The 27,725-nt window shown below is 42.3% G+C and overlaps 1 protein-coding gene across 1 annotated transcript; it reads left to right on the top strand.

The window, feature by feature from the left end:
• The first annotated feature begins 347 nt into the window (after nt 1–347).
• LOC134761582 (apolipoprotein(a)-like) lies at nt 348–27,684 on the top strand. Its single transcript, XM_063725080.1, has 4 exons — nt 348–728; nt 20,310–20,469; nt 24,415–24,596; nt 25,829–27,684. Exons 1-4 carry the CDS (start codon nt 704–706, stop codon nt 26,182–26,184), a joined length of 723 nt encoding a protein of 240 aa, XP_063581150.1. The 5' UTR covers nt 348–703; the 3' UTR covers nt 26,185–27,684.
• Nucleotides 27,685–27,725: the final 41 nt, after the last annotated feature.

Below are 27,725 nucleotides of genomic sequence, written 5' to 3'. Positions count from 1 at the left end.
CTCATCCAGGGTCTAGGGGCTGGAGCATCAGGGCACCCCGTGCTTGCGCTTGGAAGCAGAAACGCCCTCCCTCAACCCCCACTTTTCTCCGACCCACCTACCTGGGCTCAGACCCTGAGCCGGCCGCTGGACTGAGCGGGGTCGCTCCCTGGAGCACCAGGGCAGGCCATGAAAGAGAAAAAAGCCTAGTTGGCCGCGTAGGGACGAGCGTTCTGCCTTTCCCAGCGGCCTTGGCCTGGCCATCCTGGGCCTGCGTTCAACCGCGCCCGGTCCGCGCCCAGCGCCCCCGCCTCACTCCGAGTCGCCTCCCCGCAGCCACGCCCCGTGCCCCCGCCCCGTTTCCTGTCCTGGCGCCTCTGCGGAGAGCAGGCGGCCTTGCTCCGGTCCGCGGGGTCCCTTCGCGCGCTCCAGAAGCATTAGTGTCCTCCGGACGACCACAGGCCCACTGCAGTTCCCACCCTGGCGGCCCTGGATTGCTCTCCCCACTCTCAGCCTCACGCGCCACTCCTTTCACCCGGAATTTTGGGGCCTCTGAAGGACATGAACCATCTGCTGGCTGAAGTCGCTTGGGACAAAACCCGCAACAGGTTTTGGCAGCTGGACATTCGCTCCCACGGGCGGGAAGGGCCTGCGGAGAAGTGTGGGGTCTGCTTCCCCCTGGCGGCCTGGCTGACGTTTGCTTCTGTTTCCACGCTGCCCAGCAATGTTCCAAGTGGAACTTTTGGAAGGTAAGACTGAGAATAAATGCTGTTTGCTAATTCCAGAAAAGAAAAAAAAAAAAAAGGTTGCTCTTTTGTTTAGCAGAAGGTTTTCCCAGCCTAGCCGGCACTTTGGTGGGTTGTATTTAAGCCTTAATTGCTTCAGAGCTATTGCCTGCAGGCGCTGGCATTACCCTAGGCAGGGAAGTTTCAGGACAGTCTCTGAAAACTCCAGGCTCTTGGATGAAGCAACCTTTCCACATTGTGTATGTAGCGTAATCTACCAGGTCTCCTATGATGTATTATTCATGCAAAAGGAGCAAGTTTCTGCAAAACAGGGCTTTCAATGGGCCTGTTTCAGGAGAAGAAAATGTTGGAAGAGCTGATTTGTAGCGTATTTGTTGTTGACTTTACAAAAACTAAAACTGACCCCGTTAAAGGTATTTATGGATATGAACAGTAAATAATGAAAAGGATCAAAATAGGAATGTTTCATTCAGTTTAACCTGGCAGTGCACTTCAGGCCCTAGACTCTGGTTTGAACTCTGCCATTTCTACCGTTCCTTGGCTTTGTTTGCCTCATTGCTCAGGCTATCAGACTGATCAGAGTTCTGTGAATACAGTAGGTGCTCCATAAATGTTTATTCTGGGTACTGCCATTGATGCCTGTGGCAGGGACTGCAGATGAGTGGGCTCCAGTAGCAGTGAGGTGTGGGGCTGGAGGGCCTGGCTCTGGCATCCAACCCTGCTCCATCTGCCACACTAGCTGTGTGACTTTGGGGAAGTTACGAAACTCTGCTGAACTCTCTATGGGTAAAATAAGAGTGGTAGTAATAGCACCTCCCTCACGGGGTTGGAGTGAGGAATAAGTGAACTAACCTGTGTAAAGAACTTCGTATGGTGCCTCGTATATGTGTAAACTACTCATTGCACAGGGGACTAGTATCCAGAATATACAAGGAACTCAAACATCTCAAGAGCAAAAATCCAATGCAATTAAAAAAAAAGGGCAAATGATCTGAACAGGCATTTCTTAAAAGAAGACATACAAATGGCCAAAAATGTATGAAAACATTCTCAACATCACTAATCCTCAGGAAAATGCAAATTGAAACCACAATGAGGTATTACCTCACCCCAGTTAGGATGGCTATTACCAAAAACACAAAAAATAATACATGCTGGTGAGGATGCTAAAAAAAGGAACTTTTCTACACAGTTGGTGGGAAAAATAATGAATATCCTATCGTTTGCAGCACCATGGATGAAACTAGAGGACAGTATGTTAAGTAAGCCAGGAACAGAAAGGTAAACAGTGAATGTTCTCACTCATAATGTTACAGTAGGTAGTTAGTAAGGTATGAGCAGGGCAGAAGAGGGCTTCCCCTTACCACTGCCCCCAAACACACAACAGGAGTGTTGCCAACCATCAGGTGATGGTCAGATGGTTGTTGTCGGTCTAAGGCAACAATTGGACACAGCTGGCATCAAGGAAAAGCGATCTCTCAATAGATCGAAAACAACTGAAACAGCAGCTTCCCAATAAGGTCTCAGGAGTTGGGTGAGTGGGGAGAAGGGACACAAGACCCTGGAAGCATGCCAATGTATAAAACCCCCCAAGTCCAAACATCAAGGCGCACACTTGCCTTTGAAGTCACCCGCTTGGCCCTATTCCAGGTGTGCTTTCCTCCTTTTGTTCCTGCTCTAAAGCTTTTTAATAAACTTTCACTACTGCTCTAAAAACTTGCCTCAATCTTGCCTTCTGCCTCATTCCCCTCAGTCAAATTCATTCTTCTGAGGAAGCAAGAATTGAGGTTGCTACAGACCCATATGGATTTGCCGCTGGTATCAATATGTGGCTGCTAAAAAAAGCTCATCTCAAAGTAAAAATTAGAACAGAGGATGCTAGAGGCCTAGAAGGGTGGGGAAAGGGGGAATAGGGAGAGATTTATTAAAGGCTACAAAATTACATCTAGATAGCAGGAATATGTTGTAGTGTTCTGTGCCACTGTAGGATGAATGTGGCTAACGATAATATATTGCATAGTTTCAAGCAACTAGAAAGAGGATATTGAATGTTTCTAACAAAAATGAGTGATAAACATTTGAGATGATTGACAGATATGCTAACTACCCCTCTTCGATCTCTATACATTATATGTATTGAAATACCTCTATGTACTCCATGAACATGTGCAATTATTATTTGTCAATAAAATTTTGTAAATTCTTGATCTCATAGAATTAGACAGTAGAATAGTGGTTACCAGAGGGTGAGGAGGGTAGTCAGGGAGAGGAGAATGGGGAGAGGTTGGTCCATGGGTACAAATTTCGAGTTAGATAGAAAGAATAAGTTGTAGTGTTCTATTACACACTAGGATGCCTATAGCTAATAATTATGTGTCGTATAGCTCAAGATAACTAGAAGAGAGAATTTTGAATCTTCCCACCACAAAGAAAGAAAAAATGTTTGAACTGAGGGGTATGCTAATCACCCTGATTTGGTCCTTATCCAATGTATCCATACATTGAAACATCACACTGTACCCCATAAATAATTACTATGTGTCGATTATAAGTAAATTAGAACTTCAAAAAGGAGTATAGTGCCAGGCATATAGCCATTAATCAATAAATTATAGCCATTACTGTTATTATTATTCTTTCCCCCCAGTAGTAAATTGCAGTGCAGTGGTTGAAAGTAATCACTTAAGGCTGGGCACAGTGGCTTATGTCTGTAATCCCCACACTTTGGGAGGCCGAGGTGGGCAGATCCCTTGAGGTCAGGAGTTCGAGAACAGCTTGGCCAACATGGTGAACCCCATCTCTCCTAAAAATACAAAAAATTAGTCAGGCACACCTGTAATCCCAGCTACTTGGGGAGCTGAAGCAGGAGAATGGCTTGAACCCCTGAGGCAGAGGTTGCAGTGAGCCGAGATTGCACCACTGCCTGGGCAACAGAGCGAGACTCTGTCTCAAAAAAAAAAAAAAAAAAAGTAATCACTTGAGTCCCAGATATTTGAGTTGGAACCTGGCTCTCCCGGTGTCCATTGATATAATTATGGGCAAGCAAGTTTCAATGTCCTGATCTATAAAATGGTAATGGGAATAACAGAGAAAAATATGGCAATTATAGCATGGTATGGGCAATTCATAGTGTTGCTTGTGCCTGGCACAGATTGACAAACCTACAGTAAATGGTGGCCAGTAGTATAATAAATATTCTAAAAGAGTATGTTTAGACTAGCCACCAATGCTTAATTGTCCCCTGAGGTAATAATGTCTTTATCTAATTTCACCTTTCCATATATTTGCTTATTGGAAGGTTGAGTCCTAGAGGATTTCCAGAGTGTCAGAACTCAGTGACAACTTCCCACATGAAGTTCAACGGCTGTCTGCAGCTGTTGGTGGGACCTTGATTGCTGATATCAGTCCTTCTACTTAGAGCAGTTCTTGTGCAGTCTTTGATGCAAAGTAATTTCAGAATAGCCTCAAGGATGTTCAATGGTGATTACTACTGATTGTGGCCTGGGTAGGTGGAAAGGCTACTCAGAGGGACCGAATGCAGCAGGCTTAGCTCCCAGAGTTATTCGTTATTGGAACTTGGTTTTCAAAGTAGGTCAAATGAAACTGAACAACATTTGGAATAATCCATCACTGGTTGTGGACAGGGAAGGATTCTAGAAGGGACTGGGTTGGAGAACCCGCAGGCTTACAGTATGTTACGGGTTGGTGCTCCCCCACCTACAGATTCTTTAAAAACAATGTCCCTACAACTTACTGAACTGGAATGTCAGCTCGGTGGAGTCCTTCTTCTCTGGCCACTCTTAGGGGACTGAGGGTTGGTTGGATTCAGAAAAGGGCTTTTAAAAATTCAGGGAATTATCTTTTCTTACTGTGCTCTAAGACCAAGAACCAGAGGACCTATTCTTTTACGAAGGTCAAATAACTTTAGAAAAGGGTGGGGGCTTCCTTTTCTATGTGTGTGTGTGTGTGTGTGTGTGTGTGTGTGTGTAGAGATGGCTCTTGTCTTTTTCTTACTGAGGCATGAATCCCATCATGGGAATTTCATCATGGCCTCTGATGGCCCGACTCGTCACTGCACCCTTACATGGCATCTCCTCTGCTTTCATCATGGCCTCTGATGCCACATGAGGACACAGTAATAAGGGGCCACCAGATGCCAGCACCTTGACTGGGGGCCTCGCAGCTACCAGAACGGTGAGACAATCCATTTTTGTCTTTTATAGATTACCCAACCTGTGACATTTTGTTACAGCAATACAAACAGACTGAGAGATAAGGTGTGGCTTCTCTTCCTACCCCTGTAGTGATTCCTTCTTTGCTAAATTCAGTGAGCATTTTTCAGTCCTCATCTTTGTGAAGGGATATTTTGCTAGAGTGGAGACTGGAGCTCAGATATTGCTAATGATCAGAGTTGGTGTGTCTCCCCAATTGATTTACAACTGGGGCTTGGATACTGTTTTAAACTTGGGAGGAGCCTCCTAACCATCTTGACACAACCACTGATGTGACTACACTAGAGATAGACTTTTTCCACTTAATTCTACCACTCTTGTTTTACTTCATGAGAATGAAAATATAAGATTGCACCATGAATTCATTTGGGGAAAGATTGATACTATGCTTTATTTTATTTTATTTTATTTTATTGAGACAGAGTCTCACTCTCACCCCGGTTGAAGTGCACTGACGTGATTTTGGCTCACTGCGACTTCCGCCTCCCGAGTTCAAGTGATACTCCAGCCTCAGCCTCCCTAGTAGCTGGGACTACAGGTGCCCACCATCACGCCTGGCTAATTTTTGTATTTTTAGTAGAGATGGGGTTTCACCACATTGGCCAGGCTGGTCTCAAACTCTTGACCTTGAGATCCACCTGTCTTGGCCTCCCAAAGTGCTGGGATTACAGAGTTGAGCCACCGCAGTCGGCCCTGTGTTTTATTTTTAAAAATATTTATGTATTTATTTAAGCCACACCTACTAGAATGGGAAGGATTGATATTTTATTCATTTTGTTTAGTATTTATTATTTTTTTTTTCTTTCCTGAGACAGTCTTGCTCTGTCACCCAGGCTGGAGTGCAGTGGCACATTCTTGGCTCACTGCAACCTCCACCTCCTGTGTTCAAGCAATTCTAGTGCCTCAGCCTACTTAGTAGCTGGGATGACCGGCATGTGCCTCCACACCCAGCTAATTTTTGTATTTTTTGTAGAGACAGGGTTTTGGCATGTTGCCCAGGCTTGTCTCAAACTCCTTGCCTCAGGTGATCCATCTGCCGTGGCCTCCCAAAATGCTGGGATTATAGGCATGAGCCACCACCCGCTCCTGGAAGGATTGATATCTTATAACATAATTTATAATTACAGAAAACACGTGAGTTCACTAGGAATAAATAAATTTTGAAGATAATAGAAGATTTTCACTTATGTTGTAATTTTGACACAGTTTGATATAGGATGTGGAGATGTTAACATTTATACCTAGCTTGTTCGTAAACTAAGACCTGAAAGGGTTGTGTCTATCAGCTGCACCCCTGGGTAGTGACACAACCTCGGGAAGGCCTCAGCCCCCTCCTCGTACAGCAGGGACGAGAACAGCACTGCCTGTTGGGAAGCCACGGATGTGCAGCACTTGGCAGAGGGTCTGGTCATGGAAGTTACCAGCAAATATGAGCTACTTTTATGATTTTATTTTATCCAAAAGAAAGAGAATGAAAGAAGAGGGGAGGAAACAAGACTAATCAGGAGAGATGAAAGTCTAGGGGTGAGGCAAGGAGTAAGGAGACATGAAGGCAGCATGGAGCAGCTGAGGGGGGACAATGGCTTTCAACACTTCCCAGCATCTATTGACATTCCACTCTCAAATATTTTATAAGACTCTTTATTCAAGGCAATGTTTGAATTCTGCTGAGCCAGTGGCATGGGTCTCTGCGAGAATCATTAACTTAATTTGACTATCTGGTTTGTGGATGCGTTTACTCTCATGTAAGTCAACAATATCCTGGGAGTGGGACACACTTTCTGGGCACTGCTGGCCAGTCCCAAAATGGAACATAAGGAAGTGGTTCTTCTACTTCTTTTATTTCTGAAATCAGGTAAGACGTAGTTTTTTTTTGTACAATAATTATTTTTTCTCCCACAATGTAGTAAAAATACATATGCCTTGGCTTTATGTGCAATTTGTTTTATTTAATTTTTGATTCGTGAAATTCCCAGTTCAAAATCTTGTATATGATTGAAAAATTCTTAAAAAAATAAGTTTAATTTCCCCGTGAAGACTGTCACGGTGCTGGAATGAATGGGCAGAAAAAATAATGGATGATTTTTCTAATCTAAAAGAGTGTGCCTACATGATGGCTAGTCTAGTTGAAAAGAAAATAGCCATTGTAGCTAACTATGCAAAGGATGGCTAAGCTCTTCACTTGGTTCTCAGTTTCATTAATTTATATAATCTCTGTTCAGGTGCCATGCTCCCCTCACTAGCAAGTTGAAACAATGAAATAGCTCTTTGAATATGTTTGGTTCCTTGACCTGTTCATGGAGTGGGACTCAGCATTTCTCTCTTTGTTATGGCCTGAGTAAGGCTTTCCATCGGTATATATTTGCTTCTTATCCCTGGAGAAATTATACACATCCATTTGCCAGATGATATATGCATATAATGATTCAACAAATACTCAGTGCTTGGGTTAGGTCCCCACATTTTTATACATACATACATACACACCTGTGTGTGATTGTGAATGTAAGTGTGTGTCCTTTACAAATACTTGCTTATTTAGCTCATGGTATACGTAGGGTAACATAGTCATCCCCATTTTATAAACAAAGAAATCTAGACTTAGGAAAATCATGTTATTTGTCTCGTGACCAAATTCCCAAATCAAGGAAATAAAGAAACCTGGATTTAAGCCAGATTTCCAAGAAAAAATCTGGGGCTTTTCTCACTTTTTCAACTTTGTTCCAACATTTGAAAAAATAAATCTAAACACATTCCAATGTAACTGAAGAGCAGGTTAATTGTTTGCCACTTGCAGAATCCAATTAAGAAGAGAGAAGTCTGGTATAAAGAAAGTGATTTGCTTCCAAAGCTAGCTTAGGGGAAGAAATGCAGCAGTCCTGCTGTACCACTTCACTTTTGGAGCAGAAAGTGGTACTTTTAAAAGGCAGCAGAGGAAGCGAGCAAGGGTTCGGGGGTCCATGCTAGCTTGGGCACCTTATCCACCAGGTAGTTGAGCAGTTGCCTGCTGGTGCCTTTGTGAGCAGGGTGTTGTCCCTTGAGGCAAATCTCTGGGGGATGAGAGTTTTGTAGTGGGCATGCTTTGGTTTATAAATCAGCTGTGAACTCAGGAGTTCCATCTTGAAGCACATAGTTAGATGAACTTGCCCTGCAGGGAAAGTCTGATGAAAGGGAGGAAGATGCTTGCAATTTAATCTATAAATTACCAGATAAAATTTTACAAGTTGACTTTAGAGTCAAACACATTTGAATTTAGTGGAAGCCATTCGAGAAAATATCAAAGAAAATACAGAGCAGGAGAAGATTAAGCAAAGAGTTTTTTGGGGAAATTGGTGTCTATGTCTGTGTGTGTAGGGAGCGCAGGGGATATGAATATTCTATTTCAGCCCATGGAAACTAGGATGTAGATCACCGTGAACTTATTCAGCAGGCTACACCCAAAGGCTAGAACAAACTTCTCTGCCACAGGATTAACATATGTTTTAATCAACCTGGGGGGCACATTCTCTCATAAGCTCTTTTGGAAAGCCAGGCTTTCTGTGGACGTGTTATCTTTCCAGTGTGCTGGAATGCCCGGGGAGAGGAAAAAGTTTCTTTTATAGCCATGCTTAGTGAGAAGCAGAGAAACATCTTCTATTCACAAATTGCTAAGTCTTTTACACATGCAAATATGCATACACGTTCACACACCACAGTGAGGAAGAAATTCTCACAGCATTAATAAAATACATTTACTTCAGTAGCAATATACATCTACATTTTGCCTATAATGTAAAAGTATTTTTCCTATTGAAAGATTTGTTTAATGTTTCTTCACCAACAAATAAACCCTATTAAAACCCCATTGCCATATGAGCCCTGGAGGTGAATCAGAGAAACAAAAGCATTGTGGAAAAATCATCAGATTAAAAAAAGAAAAAATTGATTCTGTTTTGGGATATTTCCTAGCGACATGAGCTGGGGAGGGGATCTCAGCAGTGACGTGCTTGAAGCATAATAAAATGACACAGTTACAGGTAACTTAGTTAAAGGGGGAAATAAATGGAAGTTTCCTCTTTTTGAATATCAGTTGTAGCCTGCTCTGCTACATTTCAAAAACACTCTTCAGAATGTTTAACTTAACTCACTGTAGGAAACACCTTATTAATTTATTGTGTGTTTGGAAGTCACACTGTGAGCTATAGAATTTACCCAAGCACAACTCTTCCTGGGAAAAGGGAGTTCAAATAAGAAACAGTGCAGGGTGAAGCCGTGGATATGGGCCTAAAATATCTATTTCTCAATGATATTTTGATATATCTATCAAGTGCTTTTTAGTGGATTAGGTTTAGAATGCATCAGCCAATGCCTGTTCAATAATCCAGTTTTCCAGCCTAGAGCGTATAAAATTAGGAAGGACAAAGTCACAGAGGTGGGGAGCAGGTGGACTATGGCCAAGGACTTTGCATGAATCAATGAGCCTGCATCCTCCTCCCTGTCCTGCGTTCATGCTCTGTGTACTCTCAGGAGGTCAGGACAGGTCTTTCTGAGAATGAGAATCTGTTCCTTTGCCTTTCTACTGGATACTTGTCATCGTATACAAACACACGCTCTTTCAGAACCTCCCCTGACCCTGTATTCCCTAGAAGTCTCGCTGCTTTCAGAGCCAGGCTTGTCTCCTGCTGCCACCCCCACTGCTCTCCTAGTCACTCTTTAACCCACTCCATCTGCATGTGGCCCCCACCACACCCCTCAAAGTGGTCAAGGTTGTCCTGTTGCTTAATTCCATGGAAGCTTGGCTATCTTCATTTTATTAGCCTCTTTTGGCCTCTCACCCTGTGAAAATCACTAGTATTTTGTGCCAGAGATGGAGCTGGCATCTTCAGGCTGGGAAGAGGGCTGCTGAAGCTCGGCCAGGTGTCCTAAGGAGCCTCAGGACAGGGGACACTCAGTAGTTGCAATGGGAACACAGCTGAGCCCCACTTGGCCACCCTCTGCCACGACCAGGCAGAAAGCAGCTTTTGAACAGATTTGTTGCCTCGATTTGATCTCAAAGACAAATCATGGGCAGTATTGGTCCCAGGTTCTGCTTTTTTACAATTTCCTCTGAAATCCGGATGCCTGTCAACACCTTGGAAAAACTGAATTCTCCCCAACTAATAGTGGTGTGTCACTGTAGTAAGCCTAGTACAAAAATGGCCTTCTTTGTGGAGGAGCTTCATACCCTCCATTTTTTTGGCTTAATTTTTGCCCAAGATGAGAACATAATTTAGTTCACTTTTTATTAATTCCCAACATCATCCATGCACCAACATTTTTGTAACTAAAGGAGGGACCATTCAGAGGATGCTTATCAACTGTCAAAGTAACAGTGTTACAACCAATGCACATATTGTAAGAAATCAAACAATGGCCTCCAAGGTTCATTTCTACACAGGGATGAACAGATCAACATCAATCTTGGCAACACAGTTGCCACTGATGATGTCTTATTTTTTTTATCATGACATGGCAATCAAGAGCAAACATATGATTTATTCTTATTTAAGGTTTTATGGTTAGAGTAGGCAGATAGCTAGATATGAGCAGGAGGTGGAAGCCCCTGAGAAAATGGAGGTCTGGAAAATCTGAAACCCCAGAGATTACCCAAGTCCTGCATGCTAGACATGAGTGGAGGAGGGGGAATACCTAGGCAGAAAAGAACGCCCCTTAAGACGCCCAGCAATCGCTCACTGTGCAGTTAACTTTTCAGAATGCTGCTAGATACATGCTGATAGGGAGGGAAGAGGGCAAAGGAGAAATTCCTAAGAGATACACAGTTGCAGTTAGTATAGATCTGAGTGCTATACAACCTTCTTTGGGTGGTGGCAAGAAGCAATGCAGCCATTAGGTAGAATTCATATCAAACACCTGCATCACAGGTGTTAAAGAAGACAAGAAACATTGTACTTCTTGTATTCTTAATAATGATTTGCAATATTGTTTTTAGTATCACTGCAAACCTCTATAAATATGATTTTTAAAAAGTATTTCTTTAGGTTGGAATTACTTCTATGCATTGACTTATCTTCCTGGGTTTCATTAGCCGTACCCGTTGTACTTTCTTCCTTACCACTGTTTATCTCAAACTCTTGAGATTAAAGTGTGGGCTCAGGAGGGAGCGAGGAGCTTCAGGACTCTCACGGACCTCCAGCACAGTGTAGCTGCCTTATGGAAAAGTGGCCACACTGTTTTCTGCACTGGTCCCTGCCCCTACTATTCCTCACTGGGCAGAGCACAGCCACCCTGGCCCTGCCTGAACATTTTAGTCAGTGTTGGCTCTGTGCTTCTCTGGGGAGGAAATCCAAGAGACAACCCACAGCCTCTCTGCCATTTCAGCTGCAGCAGTACCACTGTTAATGCCCTTGGGCTTGAGAAAGAAGGGACCTGGCCACTTCCCTGACACCTCCAGCACACAGCAGGGAAAGAATTCCAGTTTCTCTTTCTTGTGAGCTTTCACCTGCTACTCTTCACCAGGCAAGGCTCCTGGCTTGGGCCCACAGTGCAGGCACCTCGAACTCAGCTGAACATTTCCACTGGCTGCACTCTGTTTTTGTGGGGTGGAGCTCCCAGAGGTGACTGAAAGTCCTTCTGCCACTAACACTGCAGTCATACTGCCCTTGCTGTACTTGGACTAGGGAAGGAAAAAAGATCCTGAGTGCTTTACTCACACCCCAGTGTGCCCCAGCCACCCTATGGAAAAGAGGCCAGTGTGTCATCCCTGCAAGCACCCTGAAGCCCCTGCCCCTGCTGCCCCCAAGCTGTGGAGCCAGAATATAAAGCTGGCAGAAAAATGTAAAAAGGCTAGACTGGCTTAGCCTCCCAGCCTACATCTTTCTCCTGTGCTGGATCCTTCCTGCTCTTGAACTCCAAGTTCTTCAGCTGTGGGACTTGGACTGTCTTCCTTGCTCCTCAGATTGCAGGTGGCCTATTATGGGACCTTGTAATCTTGTGAGTTAATACTACTTAATAAGCTCCCCTTTGTGTGTGTATATCTGTATCTATAGATAGATATAGGTATACACACTATATATATACATATATACATATACTCTCTCTCTCTATATATATATGTGTATATAGATATACACATATATATATTTCTCTCTCTATATATACATGTATGTATATGTATATATATATATCTCCTATTAGTTCTGTCCCTCTAGAGAACCCTGACTAATACAGATTTTCATACCAAGAGTGGTTCTCGAGGAACAGAATATTAAGGATAGAGTTCTTTCATTGGTTTTGGGACTTCTGGTGTTGGCTGATTAATATGATTAGACCAAAAAATGCTAAGGACTCTACTTCTAATAGTATGGAGAACACTGATAGTACTTGGCCTGAACTGTTTAGAGAGTTGTGCAAAATAAATGCATTTGACACTACTGGTTCATCACTTATGAGAGGCAAGGAGTTTAGTGACTCTATACATAATACCTTTGACTATATGTGGAGAACCAAGGAACATAATGAAGTTGGTTGGTTGCTCCTAAGTTCTCTGGAGAAAGAGATGAAAGAAAATGATGATTTCAGGGATCTGTCTCCTGCCTTCAGAAGCAGATACTGAGGCACAAATCTGCTAAGATTGCCCTGAATGAGAGTTTTAACTCCTGTAGAGAAAGAGTTGAAATTGTGGAAAAACAGAGACAAGCTGTTATCATGCGAGTAGCTGACCTGCAACAAGAGGTTCATGCACAGCCTTGCCAGGTGTTTACTGTTAAAGTGAGGGCATTGACTAGAAAAAAATGGGACCTTGGAACTTGGAGTGGGGATGTGTGGGAGGACCCTGATGAAGCTGAGGACACTGAGTTTGTGAACTCTGATGAAACTTTTTGCCAGAAGAAACAGTTTCCCCATCCCCAGTAGTGGTAACATCCCCTCCCTGACCCGTGCTGCCATTAGCCTTTCCACCTTTGTCTGAGGATATAAACTCTGCACTGCTTGAGGCAACAGTGATGGCCTCCCCTGAGGCAGTTGCCAGGCAAGATAATGTTGATTCTCGTCAGGAGGCACCCCTAATGCCCCTGAATGCTGCTAGACCTATAACTAGGCTAAATTCCTTGTGGGCCCCAGAGGTGAGGTTCAGAGTGTGACCCATGAGGAGGTGCATTATACTCTAGAAGAACTGCTTAAGTTTTCTAATTTATATTGGCAGAAATCTGGAGAACAGGCATGGGAATGGATATTAAGGGTAAGGGATAATGGTGGAAGGGACATAGAGTTGGATCAAGCTGAATTTATTGGTTTGGCCCTACTAAGTAGGGATTCTGCATTTAATGTTGCAGCTCGGGGACTTAGAAAAGGTTCTGAGAGGGCCGGGAGCAGTGGCTCATGCCTGTAATCCCAGCACCTTGGGAGGCGGGGGCGGGCAGATCACGAGATCAGGAGATTGAGACGATTCTGGCTAAAATGGTGAAACCCCGTCTCTGCTAAAAATACAAAAATTAGCTGGGCATGGTGATGTGTAACTGTAATCCCAGCTACTTGGGAGGCTGAGGCAAGAGAATTGCTTGAACCTGTGAGGCAGAGATTGCAGTGAGCCAAGATTGCCCCACTGCATTCCAGCCTGGTAACAGAGCAAGATTCCATTTCCAAAAAAAAAAAAAAAAAAAGAAAAAAAGTTATAATAGTTTATTTGCTTGGTTAGCTGAAATATGGATTAAAAGATGGTCCAGTGTCAGTGAGCTGGAAATGCCTTGGTTTAATGTAGAGGAAGTGATCCAAAGGCTTAGGGAGATTAGGATGGTGGATTGGATTAGTCACTTTAGACCTACTCATCCCAGCTGGGAGGGTCCAGAAGATACACCCTTGGCCGACGCTTTGTGAAATAGATTTGTGAGAGCAGTACCTGTATTTTTGAAGAGCCCGTAATTGCTCTTCTCTGTATGTCAGATCTAACAGTAGGAACCACAGTCACTCAACTACAAAATTTAAATACAATGGGAATAATTGGATCCTGAGGTGGCAGGGGCCAAGTGTCGGCACTGAACCATCAAAGGCAAGGTGGGCATAACTACCATAATAGACAGCAGAGGCAAAGCAGCCATCAGAAGAGTCTGACTCATGTAGAGCTCTGGCATTGGCTAATTAATCATGGTGTTCCTAGAAGTGAAATTGATAGGAAACCTACTGCATTCCTACTTGATTTATATAAACAAAAACCTGCCAGGTGGAATGGACAAAAGACTAATCTGAATTATAAAAACAGAGAATCATGGCCCATCAATCAATTTCCAGACTTGAACCAGTTACAGGTCCAGAACCCACTGAATGAAGGGGAGGTTGGATCCCCTTGAGGAAGGACCCTACTAGGCTACTGACAACTTATGCTGTTACTCTTTCTCCCATCCTTCCCTAAGGAGACCTCTGGCCTTTTACCAGGGTAACTGTGTGAACTGGGGAAAGGGAAGTAATGAGACATTTCAGAAAGTACTGGACACTGGCTCTGAGCTGATGTTGATTCCAGGGTACCCAAAACGTTATTGTGGTTCCCTAGTTAAAGTAGGGGCTTATGGAGGTTAGGTAATTAATGGAGTTTTAGCTCATTTCTGACTTACAGTGGTTCCAGTGGGTCCCTGGACTTATCCTGTGGTCATTTTCCCAGTGCCAAATGCATAATTTGTATAGACATACTTATCAGCTGGCAGAAATGCCACATTGGCTCCCTGACTGGTAGGATGAGGGCTATTATGGTGGGAAAGGCCAAATGGAAGCCATTAGAGCTGTCTCTACCTAGAAAAATAAAAAAATCAAAAACAATATCCCATCCCTGGAGGGACTGAAGTGATTAGTGTCACCATCAAGGACTTGAAAGACGCAGGGGTGGTGATTCCCACCACATTCCTGTTCAACTCTCCCATTTGACCTGTGCAGAGGACAGATGGATCTTGGAAAATGATGGTGGATTATTTTAAGCTTAACCAAGTGGTGACTCCAATTGCAGCTGCTCTACCAGTTGTGGTTTTGTTGCTTGAGCAAATTAACACATCTCCTGGTGCCTGGTATGCAGCCATTGGCTTGGCAAATGGCTTTTTCTCCATTCCTGTCCATAAGACCCACCAGAAGCAATTTTCCTTCAGCTGACAAGGCCAGCAGTATACCCCATCCTACCTCAGGGGTATATCAACTCTCCAGCTTTGTGTCATAATCTTATTTGGAGAGACATTGCTCGCTTTTCACTTCCACGAGATATAACACTGGTCCATTACATTCATGACATTATGATGATTGGATACAGTGAGCAAGAAGTAGCAAACACACTGGACTTATTGGTGAGACATTTGTATGCCAGAGGATGGGAAATAAATCCAACTAAAATTTAGGGACTTTCTACCTCGGTAAAATTTCTAGGGTTGCAGTGGCATGAGACCTATGGAGATATTCCTTCTAAGATGAAGCATAACTTGCTGCGTTTGGCCCCTCTTACAACCAAGAAAGAGGCACAATGCCTAGTGGGCCTATTTAGATTTTGGAGGCAACACATTCCTTGTTTCAGTGTGTTACTCTGGCCCATTTATCGAGTGACCTGAAAGGCTGCCAGATTTAAGTGCAGTCTAGAACAAAAGAAGGCTCTGAAACAGGTCCAGGCTGCTGTGAAAGCTGCTCTGCCATTTGGGCCACATGACCCCGCAGATCCAATGGTGCTTGAGGTGTCAGTGGCAGATATGGATGCTGTTTGGAGCCTTTGGCAGGCCCCCATAGGTGAATCACAGTGGAGACCTCTAGGATTTTGGAGCAAGGCCCTGCAACTTCTGCAGATAACTACTCTCCTTTTGAGAGACAGCTCTTGGTCTGTTATTGGGCTTTGGTGGAAACTGAACGTTTGACTGTGGGTCATAAAGTCACCATGCTACCTGAACTGCCTATCATGAACTGGGTGCTTTCTGACCCATCTAGCCATGAAATGGGTCAGCACAGCGGCATTTCATCATCAAATTGAAGTGGTGTATATGTGATCGGGATTGAGCAGGTCCTGAAGGCACAAGTAAGTTACATAAGGAAGTGGCTCAAATGCCCATGTTCTCCACTCGTGCCACCCTGCCTTCCCTCCCCCAGCCTGCACCAATGGCCTCATGGGGCGTTCCCTATGATCAGTTGACAGAGGAAGGGAAAACTAAGGACTGGTTCACAGATGGTTCTGCACGATATGCAGGCACCACCCGAAAGTGGACAGCTGCAGCACTACATCCCCTTTCTAAATGCATGTGTACACTTGTGCTAAGAAAATATCTTTATTTTATTTCCTTTATTTTTCCTTTATCATATGTGACCTTAGATTTGTGGACTTCACATCAGCATTTAAGCATTTAAGTGTTGTTCATATCAGCATTTAAATATTGTTAACCTTATGTAATAACTTTTGGTTTGGGGATTGGTGTGTTTCTGGTTGTATGAGGACAGTTGTATTATATTAGGCATAATTATGACCTTATTATTGTCTTTATTTGAAGATTATATATGATTTCAGGATGTGTGTCTGGGTTCAAGTGGACAAGGAGTTGGACTTGTGATGGTTAATACTGTCAACTTGATTGGATTGAAAGATGCAAAGTATTAATCTCGGTTATGTCTGTGAGGGTGTGGCAAAATGAGATTAACATTTGAGTCAGTGGGCTGGGAAGGCAGACCCACCCTTAATCTGGGTACACACCATCTAATCAAGTGCCAGTGTGGCCAGATTGTAAAGCAGGCAGAAAAATGTGAAAAGCCTAGACTGAATTAGCTTCCCAGCCTACATCTTTCTCCTGTGTCAAATGCTTCCTGCTCTTGAACATCGGACTCCAAGTTCTTCAGCATTGGGAGTTGGACTGGCTTTCTTGCTCCTCAGCTTGCAGAGGGCCTTTTGTGGAACCTTGAGATCTGCTGAGTTAATACTACTTAATAAGCTCCCCTTTATATCCTATTAGTTCTGTCCCTCTAGAGAACCCTGACTAATACAATTTATGTCATTAATCTCATTTATTGATTTGTGTACATTGAACCAACCTTACATCCCAGGAATAAAACCTACTTGATTGTGGTGGATTAGCTTTTTGATGTACCCTTGGATTCAGTTGCTAGTATTTTATTGAGAATTTTTGCATCTGTGTTCATTAAGGATATTGGCTTGAAGTTTTCTTTTTTTGTTGTTCCATATCAGAATGATGACTACCTCATAGAATGAGTTAGTCTGTCCTCCTTGATCTTTTAGAATTGTTTCAGTAGGCTTGATATCAGCTCTTCTTTATATGACTGGTATACTTTGGCTAGGAATCTCTCTGGTCCAGGGGTTTTTCTGATGTAGGTTTTTTATTACCGATTCAACTTCAGAACTCATTATTGAGTTCTAAAACTCACTTTCATGTACTCTTCAAAAGACTGTCTTCTTCTGTTGTTTAGCGGGGTGTTTTCTCAAGGTCATTTAGGTGAAGTTGGTTGCTGGTGTTCTTCTGTATCCTTACTGCTTGTCTTTCTCTTTTTTTATTGACTACTGAGGATTTATGGTGATGTGTCCAACTTTAACTCTAGATTAGTCTATTTCTCTTTTAGATTGTAACTCTGTTTTATATGTTTTGAAGCTCTGTTGTTAGGCACATGTGTATTTGGATTGTTAGGTCTTCTTGATGAAGACCTTTATCATTATGTAATGTTTCTTCTTATCTCTGGAAGTATTCGTTGTTCTGAAGTCTATTTGTGCTGATATGAATAGAGCCTTCACAGCTCTATTTTCACTAGTATTTGTATATCTTTTTCTCAGCTTTTAAATTGAGATGTTCAGACCATTTGCATTAAAGTAGTTGTTAATAGGATTAAATTTAAATCTACCATTAAGTTGGTTATTTCTCTTTGTCCCATTTAAAAACTTTGTTCCTTTTTTCATATTTTTCTGCCTTCATTTATATTGAGTTTATCTCCACTACTTGCTTATTAAATTAATTTTTAATGGTTTTAGTATTTTCCACAATGTTTATAGTGTATACTTTGATTTTTTCACATTCTATCTTCAAATGACAGAATTATACTGGATATATAGAAACCTTACATCATTGCACTTCTCCTTCCTCCCTCCTGAAATGTTGTGCTATTGCTCTTTGTAATAGAGGCTTACTTATATTATGTTATAGCTCTCATAGTACATTGACACTATTTTTACCCTGAATAATCAGTTGTGTTTTAAAGTGATTATGACCACAAATATTTTGAATAATTTCTTTATTTTACCATTTCTGGTGCTGCTTATCTTTTACAGTAGATCCCAATTTCCATCTGGAGTCACATTCTTTCTGTGAAAAACAACCTTTAGCATTTCTTATAGCACGGGACTGCTGCTGCTGTTGTCTTTCAGCTTTTCTTTGTCTGAAGAAGTCTTTATTTTGCCTTCAGTTTTTAAAAGTGATTTTGCTGAGTATAGATACTGGGTTGAGAGTTTCATTCCTTGTATCACTTTAACAGTGATGTTCTGTTATATTCTGTTTTGAATAGTTTCTGACTAGAAATCTGATCTTTGTTTCTTTGTATTCAATAGTTCCTTTTTCTCTGACTGCCTTTAAGATATTCTCATCTTTGTTTTTCAACAGTTTGACTATGATTTGTTTGTTATTAACTTTTTGTATTTATTCTGCTTGAGGTTTCCTGAGCTCCTTGGATTTGCAGATTGTTGATTTTTATTGTTTTTTAAAATTCATAGCCATTATCTATTTTACTATTTTGTTTTTCTCTTTCACTTCTCTCTCTCTGTATTCTTCTTTTTGGACTGTAAGTATTCAAATGTTAGATCATTCATATTGTTTCATAAACCTTATATGCTGCTTCTGCTTTTTTTTTTGTCAGGAACTCCTTTTTTTGTATCTGTGTTGGTTTGGATAAGTTCTAGTAACCTATGTTCAAGTTTATGGATTATTTTGTTAGTTGTGTCTAGTTGACTCCTCAGTGCATTCAGAGAATTCTTCATCTCTGATATTATAAATCTCTTCCTAGCATTTTCATGTTACTCTTTTCTATAGTTTCCATCTCTTTGCTGAAATTCTCCACCTACCCATGGATATTGTCCACCTTTACCACAAGATTCTTTAACATATTAACATAGGTATCATACAAACCCAAACTGATAGTTTCCAGATGGTGTCTTTTCTGAGTCTGTCTGTCTTGGTTGCTTTATTATTTAACAGTGACTTATCTTCCCTCTTCAGCTTTTGGTGTGTCTTGTAATTGTTTAATCAAACACTGGGTAGCATAAATGGAGGAACAGTAGAGATTGCAGTAAATATTATTTATGCTTTCAAATGGGCACCCATCTTCTCTTGAAAATATGTTTTGTGGTCAATTGAGTCAACCTAGTAACTGGTTGAACTGAATTTGGCATTTGTGCTTGTTGCTTTTATCTTAAATGCACCACAGGTTTAAATTCCTCCAGTGATGGGCTGCTGCTATCTTTTGCTTAGAGTGGGGCCTGGGGTGTGGAAGAATCTTCTCAGTATTCCTATCTATTCTTAGATTTTAGCAGTCACTGCATGCCTGCACTGCAGAGGGGATATCTTCATACACATAATCAAACCCCATTGAAACTGCTGTTTCTTGTTAATGAATGCTCAATCTTTGGTGGAAATAAACAAATGCTGTATCTCCTGGAGCCACTTCAGTCTTAGTCAGGTTCTGCACACCTAGGCTTTGAAGGGAATGCATTCTCAGTGTTCTTGTGCCTTATTCGTATGGAACTTGAACCTGTGGTGGGTTTGGAGAGAAAGAGTAGCAGACGTCTGCTATGTTGCAATGCAGGAGGCTGGGCACAAGAAAATTTCCAGTCTCTCCTCCAAGGAAATAAGATTTGATCATCTACCTATCCCTGAGAAGTGAAGGGCTTTGCCTTCAGGGCTAGATGCAGAACCATTTTTCTCCCCCATTGCCCAGAAACTTAAGGCTTTGGCTTTTCTGAGCAATGGTCTAGGGAATTGTGCAAGGTTTTCATATTTGATCCTGACAGCCAATCACCACCTACAGCTTGCAGTGCCAAATGTATCTCCCTCCGATCTCTCCTGTCCTGTGGTCCTCATGAACATTAAGAAGAGATTTCTAAAAAAGAGCTTGCATGTGAGCATAGTTTCTGGTGAGAAGAATTCTGATATGTTAACTTCCTCTAAACTTTTAAATAAAATATTTCTAAGAATTGAATAAAGTTCTGGAATGCTATGAATCGATTCCTTTGGTTTTTTGCATGTCTGTCTGCCTGCTAATCAAGAAAAGAGAATGGTCGTAATTCTCAGAGACTTTTTCCCGTTTGTGTCATAAATGACTTCACATGTTTTTCTGTTCTAAGAACTATTCAGCTTGATTTCTTCTGTTTTAATTTTAGCAGCACCTGAGCAAAGCCATGTGGTCCAGGATTGCTACCATGGTGATGGACAGAGTTATCGAGGCACGTACTCCACCACTGTCACAGGAAGGACTTGCCAAGCTTGGTCATCTATGACACCACATCAACATAATAGGACCACAGAAAACTACCCAAATGCGTATGTCATTAATCTTACCGTAAGCAAAACAAGGTCCAAGTAAAATTTGTCTTAGAAAAGGTGTGCATCAAGCTAACTTCTTACAACTAAATTTTTCTCACACATATAATGCATGGCAAAATGTCTGAGAAACATTACTTTGAGCAAAGAGTATGATAGAAGAGAAATGTTAGGCTGGCTCTCTTTCCTGAGAGTTTGATAAAATCAGGAGAATATCTGGAGGTGGTGAGGCCACAATAATGGAAAATCAGAATGTTTAGACAGAGTCAGCTTCAACAATACTCACTAAAGGTCAATGTGATCTTTACCCCTTGAAATTCTATAATTCTAATCTCCAATTCCTGAAGTGAAGATTGTGTTGGCCTTTTCTGTCTTGGCTCACAAGTAAATGATATGTGCATATCTATGGAAAGGCGAATCTATCTTTTTCTATATCTATGTCTATTCCAACGGGTAGAAACACCCTGGGTCCTGAGCACCAGTGGTCTGAAGGAATACGGGTTGCCAGGAAGAGAAAAGCAAAGGCAGGAAGGCAGATGAAAGTAAGCAATGAGACAGATGCTAAACACTAAAAAGTGCGGGAAGATAGACAGAAGCTGGGGTCTGACCACACCATGGCCAGTCTTTCACACATAAGTGACTACCAAAGACAAGAAAAAATGATTTCCACATGTTGGACAATAGACGGTAGAGGACCAAGGGAATTGCGAGAGAGAGAACAATGAGATCAACTCAACAGATGCACTGGTTTTCTTCCTGGAGACCCTTCCTGCACTGAAGAGCAGGAGATGGAGCCCCCCCCAAAAAAAACTATAGCCATCTTGCTGAACAGAGGAGGGACATTGGAGTTTGGGATTATTCAGGTGGCTAGGATTTTCTAGGCCTGCTAAGAATGAGAACAGATTTGTGGAGGAAAGGAGTTCTAGGAATACGCATAGAAATCTCCTCAACTCATTGGCTAAACATGAAGCTGCATGTACACAGAAAATAGATCCACAAGAAAGTAGGGCAAAGAACATCTACAGAAGAACAGCAACTACAATGGAACACTGAGCTCAATAAACATGACAGAGCTCAAATAGCACTAAGGGATATTGGAGTTTGGACCACACAGAGGAGAGAGACTTCACTGAACATCTTGGGCATTCAGTAGAGACCCAGGAAAAGCCATACTTTAGGAGTAGAATTAGCATATTCTTAGAATAAAGGCAGCTCCACACAAGCAATAGCAAAACTGAAAAGGAAGTCTCCAAGCATCAGAATGATGTCCAAGTCAATGAACTGCCTGTGAGAGGAAACTCAACCATCTTTAGAGGTAAACATCAAAGTCAAGTGGCTCAGCTATGCAGTATCCACAGTGTGAGGCCTAAATATAAAACTTGACTATACATAGAAAGCTTTTAGTGTGACCCACAAGCAGGAGAAAAATCAGTCAATACAAACAGACCCAGAAGAGACAGAAATGATTAGAATGGTATAAAAATTTGACATATCACTATATGATAACTGAGTTCTAGGATTTAAGAAAACATGAATATGGAATGCAACAGACACCTTATCCAGAGACAGTAAGAGTATAAAGAGCCAAATCAAAGAACTACTAAGAGATATGTCTTAAATGAAAAAATTACTAGATGTCCTCCCCATTCAGTTAGACATTTCAGAAGAAAAAACTAAATGAAAAATAATTGCATAGAACCTACAGCACCAGATACACACACACAAAACACACGCATGCATACACACACACACACTCAAACATGTATAAGCTTACAAACACACACACACATCCACAAATGCTGAAAAATGAAATCAACCGAGCCACACAGACATAAAGGAAAACATAAAAAGATTTCCTACATGTGGGAAGCAAGTCACAGAAAGGGGGAAGGAGATTGGAACAGAAATATATAGTGAAAACAAGGATGGCTGAAAATTTTCCAAATATAAAGAACATTAAAAAATCACAGACTCAAGAAGCTCAATGGATCAGAAAAATAATTTCTAAAATGAAAATTATAGGATGCCACTGGGTACATAGCAGTTCAACTGTCAGAGGGCAAAGACATAATACACAGAAAAATCTCATAAGGAACGGGAAAAACAAAAAGTTGTGTCTTGCTAGAGGAACAGTGATACAAATGACTAATGTGTTCCCATCAGAAACACTGCAACCTGGGCACAAAAGAATAACATTAAAATAATAAACATAAGAAAGAAGAGCTCAACTGAGAAGGCTACATCCAGCAATAAAATGCCTTAAAGTTCATCCATGTTGGAGGAATGCACATTGCGCACTTCCCTAAACAAAGAAACCGGAAACCGTAAGACTTTGGAATCAGCAGGCTTATGTAATGAGAGGTGACCCTAAGGAATTAGGTAGAAGAAGAATAGAACAAGAAGGGAACTTTCTGCAGCCTATATAATGAAGAACCTAGCAATTGGCAAATGTAGATGAAAATGCTAAATGTTTTCTTGATCAAATGTCTGTATCTTTTTAAATGAGAGTTGACGAGTTGAAGCAAAACGATAGCAATATATTTAACTTTAGCATATGTAGAAGTCAAAATTTGAACATGTAGCATAAATCATGTAGGGAATAATTGGAAGTGTACCACTGTAAGTTTCTTACCTCATGCACGATAGTATGTAATACTAATAAAAGGTTAATGTGTGGGTTCAAAGGGATATTGAAAATCCTAGAGCAATCACAAACTTTTTAACTCTGAGGTTTGTTGTATAATAACAATATTTTATGTATTCAAAAGAGGGAAGCCAAAGAAGAAGAAAAGTCTTTAAAGAGCTCGGGCTCTTAGTACATCCCGTTGCTCATTGAATGGGCTTCCTGGAATGGAGGGTCTGGGATTGAGACTGGGCCACATGTGTAGAGCCATTAGAGACACAACGCTGGATCCCCATGGCCCATCATACATTTCCCATTTTCTCAGACAGCCACAGGTCATGAATGTGAGGATACTGAGAGGTTGGAGGAACGTTCTATGGGAGGCATAAGGAAGAGTGAATGTTTCAAGATCCCTGCAGCCCAAACTCCTCACCTGCTTTGCCCCCTAATTCATTGTTTTTTGCTCCTCCATAGCTGTCCTACCTCTTCAGATCTCTTAGTCTACTCTGCCGTCTTCCTTTATACCATGGGTCCCACTGTTCTTTCAACTCACTCCCCAGTCCCGGAGTGGCTGTGGCCAGCAGAGGATAGACTGAGAGCAGGAGAGAAGGTCCTGCCCAGGAACCCATTCTAGAGATACTGCATCCTGCCTGGGAGCAAGTTTTCCAGGGCAGCTTTAAGAAGTCTTTCAGAAAAAAACCTACTTGACCCACATGATATGGGAATGACAGACAGTAATATTATTTGCACAGTGCTTTTCCATGGGAAAGGTAGATCTTTTTCACTACGTTTTGAGTACATAGAGTGTGAAGGTTGACCTGGAAAGGTTATCCTTCTGGATGCCATGTTTTCTCTGAAGAACTACATGTGAGTTGCAACTCGCACATTAGAATATGAAGTCCTACCGGAAAGTTACGAAGAACGAGACAGCTACAGATACTTTGTATGTGAATAAACAGTTCCACAATACAGATGTCAAAATCCATACCAGTTATTCCAGAGAGATGGATTGGACACAAGGTAGAAGGAAAATACTCTGATCATTTTTTGGCCACGTGTATGTATTATCTCAGTGTTTCTAAGAAGCGTTTGCTACTTTAGATTTTTTTAAAAAAAATAGTAATAATCTACTAAGAACGAGAAATGTGCAGAGAGGATTAGTGACTGAGAGCCATTTGTGCTTGTGGCAATAATATGGTACTTTTAATGGGAATATTAGAAAGGCACCGGCAATGACCTTGTTGCAGCACCAAGGAGAGGGTGTGGGGAGCCCCTGCATATTGTCCCACCTCTTGTGACGTGTATCGTTTTGGAATTTCCAGTGGCTTGATCAGGAACTACTGCAGGAATCCAGATCCTGTGGCAGCCCCTTATTGTTATACGACGGATCCCAATGTCAGGTGGGAGTACTGCAACCTGACACGATGCTCAGACGCAGAAGGGAATGCCGTCGCGCCTCCGACTGCTACCCCGCTTCCAAGCCTAGAGGCTCCTTCCGAACAAGGTAAGGAGCCTGTGGCCAGACATCTACACGCTTGGACGCTGGGATGAAAAGCCATGGAAATTCCCACTGATGCAGCAGGCTTCGATGGTACACGGATGCTCGAGCATTGATTGAGTTCTGCCATGTAGCAGGAAGCCTCCGTGCACTCTCTGGGGGAGCCAGCGGAGTGATTTCTGGCGCAACGTGGTTGGGCTGTGTCTTTAGGATGGGCACAAACCCTCCAGGGTGATCAACTTCACAACTCTCCTCATTGCAAACCGGGCTCTCTCAGTGTCCTAGTCAAAATTTTCATTGTATCATGCTGTCGGGTGTGTGACTCTTTCCAAGCCAGTAAGCTTTACCTGGGCTTTCTTCAAGTAGAAAGCATTCAGTGCAATCTTCAGCATTCCAGATTCCCAGAAGTGTGGCTCTGGAGCCTGCCACCCTGGAGAAAGCCACCAGGGCTGCAATAATTCCGTATCGTCCTGGGTCTGTGGAGCAGTGCATGAGCTCCCAATGCTCTAAGGCTCTGCAGCCCTAGGCTTTGAAGGGAGTGATTTCTCAGTGTTCTTAAACGTCTTTCTGATGGCACTTGTACCTGTGAGGGTTCTGGAGAGAAAGAGTAGTAGACTTCTACTTTATTGCAATTCAGGATGCGGGGCACGAGAGGATTCCCTCTTTCCTCCAAAGGAATAAGCTTTTGGCCTGCACACATCCCTGAGCAGCAAAGTGTCTTTGCCTTCAGTCAGATGTATAGGACCGTTTTCTGCCCCATGGCCCGGAAGCCAAAGGCCTTGGCTTTCATGATCAACGGTCTAGGGAAACATGCAAAATGTCCATGTCTGTCCCCGCCTCTGCCCCCGACAGCCAATTACCATCTGCAGCCCGCATTACCAAATGCCATGCCCTTTGCTCGCTCCTGCCCCATCTTTCTCATGAACATTCAGTAGAGGTTCCCAGAAAGGTGCTTGCTCGTGAGCACACTTTCCAATGAGAGGGATTCTGATCTGTTCTGTTTCTCTAAGGTGTCAGGTGAAATATTTCCAAGAACTTCCTACGGTTCTAGAATGGTAGGAATCTGTTGCTTTGGTGTTTGTTTGTTGGTTGGTTTTTTCATATCCATCTGCCTATGGATAAGGAAAAGAGAACGGTTGTAATTGTCATAGACTCCTTTCTGGTTGTGTCATAAATGACTTCACATCTTTCCCTGTTCTAAGAGACACTCAGCTTGATTTCTTCTGTTTTCATTTCAGCACCGACTGAGCAAAGGCCTGGAGTGCAGGAGTGCTACCACGGTAATGGACAGAGTTATCGAGGCACATACTTCAAGACTGTCACAGGAAGAACCTGCCAAGCTTGGTCATCTATGACACCACACTCACATAGTCGGACCCCAGAAAACTACCCAAATGGGTATGTCTTTGTTCTTTACCGTAAGAGAAGAAAGGGCCAACTGAAGATTCTGTTGGAAGAGACATGCTTCAAGATGAGTTCTCCGAACTCAACTTGTGTCAGATGCAGTTGGTGTAGCAAAATGTCTCAGGATGATTGCCTTAGAGCTAAGGGTCTGAGAGAAGAGAAATGTGAAGCTGCCTCTCCTTCCTCGTAGTTTTCTGGAGCAGAAGGGAAATCTGGAGGCGAGGACATCACATTAAGAAAACAGTCAGAATGACAAATGACCAAACACTTAGATTAGCCTTCCACAACACCTACCAAGGGTCAATGAAGACTTTCCAATTGGAATTGTGTTATTCTGACTACCAGTTCCTGAAGGGAAGGTTGTGTATGCCTTTTCTGTCTGGGCATATGAGGAAAGAATGTGTGCATATTTATGGAGAGGTGAATCTATCTCTTTCTAGATCTACATATATTCCAATGGGTAGAAGAACACTCGGTCCTAAGTACCAGTGGCCTGAAGGGATATGGGTTCCCAGGGAGAGAAAAGCAAAGGCAAAAAGGCAGATGAGAGTCAGCAAAGAGAGGGATGCTGAAAAGTAAAAGGGATGTGTAGATGGACAGAACCCCAGTCTGACTGCACTCTGGCCAATTTTTTTGGCCATAAGTGACTAGCAAAGACCTGGAAAAACCATTTCTACATGTTGGACCACAGCTGGTAGAGGACCTAGAGCATTGAGAGAGGGGCAGTGTTGAGCTCAACTCCATAGATGCCTTGGCTTTCTTCCTGGTTACCCTTCCTGCACTGCAGAGCAAGGTGGTGGAAACCAAGCAAACTGTAGCCATCTGTCTGAACGGTGGAGAGGGATTGGAGTTTGTGATGACTCTGGTAGTTGAAATTTTCTAGGTCTGCTACAAATAAGGACTGGTTTGTGGAGGAAAGGAGCTCTACAAATATGCATAGAAGTCTCCTCCAGTCCTTGGCTAAACATGACACTGCATGTGCACAGAAAATGGTTCCACAAGAACGTATGGCAAAGAACATTTCCTTAGAAAGAGCATCTGGAAGAGAACAGCAAGCTCAATAAAGAAGACAGAGATCACATAGCACTCTGGGATATTGGAGTTCTTACCAGCTAGACGAGAGAGTCCTCACAGAACACACTGCCAATTCAGTGGAGACCCCAGAACAGCCATAGTTTAAAAGTAGAATTAGCCTATTACTAGAATAAAGGCAGCTGCAGACTAACCCTTGCACAGCTGAAAAGCAAGTGTCCAAGCATGAAATCGGGTTCCAAGTCAATGAAGTGCCTGTGAGAGGAAATCTCAACTCTCTTTAGAAGTAAACAACGAAGTCCACTGGCTGAGCTATGCGGTATCCCCAGAGTGAGTCCTAAATTTAAAATGTGACTACATGTAGAAAAAGCATGGCGTGCGATCCATGACCAGGAAATAAATCAGGCAATACAAACGGGTGCGGGAATGACAGAAATGATTAGAATGGCATGAAAATTTGACATATCACTATGATAACTATTTCAAGTATTTACAAAAAGGTGAATATGGAACAAAACAAATAAAATATCAAAAGAAAGTAACAGTATAGAATAGCCAAATAAAATTAAAGACCTAATATAAAAAGCTATGTCTTCAATGAAAAAATTACTGGATGGCCGCCTGATCAATGTAGACGTTTCCGAAGAAGAAAGTAACCAAAAATCAATTCTACAGAACCAACTACACGCATACACACAC

Source organism: Pongo abelii, chromosome 5, assembly GCF_028885655.2.
Source record: "Pongo abelii isolate AG06213 chromosome 5, NHGRI_mPonAbe1-v2.0_pri, whole genome shotgun sequence".
NCBI lineage: Eukaryota > Metazoa > Chordata > Mammalia > Primates > Hominidae > Pongo > Pongo abelii.
This window is presented reverse-complemented; position numbering and strand designations above follow the sequence as displayed.

What these genes read in the sequence shown, in the direction of transcription:
- LOC134761582 (XM_063725080.1), top strand. Translation starts at nt 704, where the DNA reads ATGTTCCAAGTGGAACTTTTGGAAG. An exon ending in CCAAGTGGAACTTTTGGAAG is followed by an intron (nt 729 to 20,309) that starts GTAAGACTGAGA and finishes TTTTAATTTTAG; the next exon opens with CAGCACCTGAGCAAAGCCAT. An exon ending in ACAGAAAACTACCCAAATGC is followed by an intron (nt 20,470 to 24,414) that starts GTATGTCATTAA and finishes TGGAATTTCCAG; the next exon opens with TGGCTTGATCAGGAACTACT.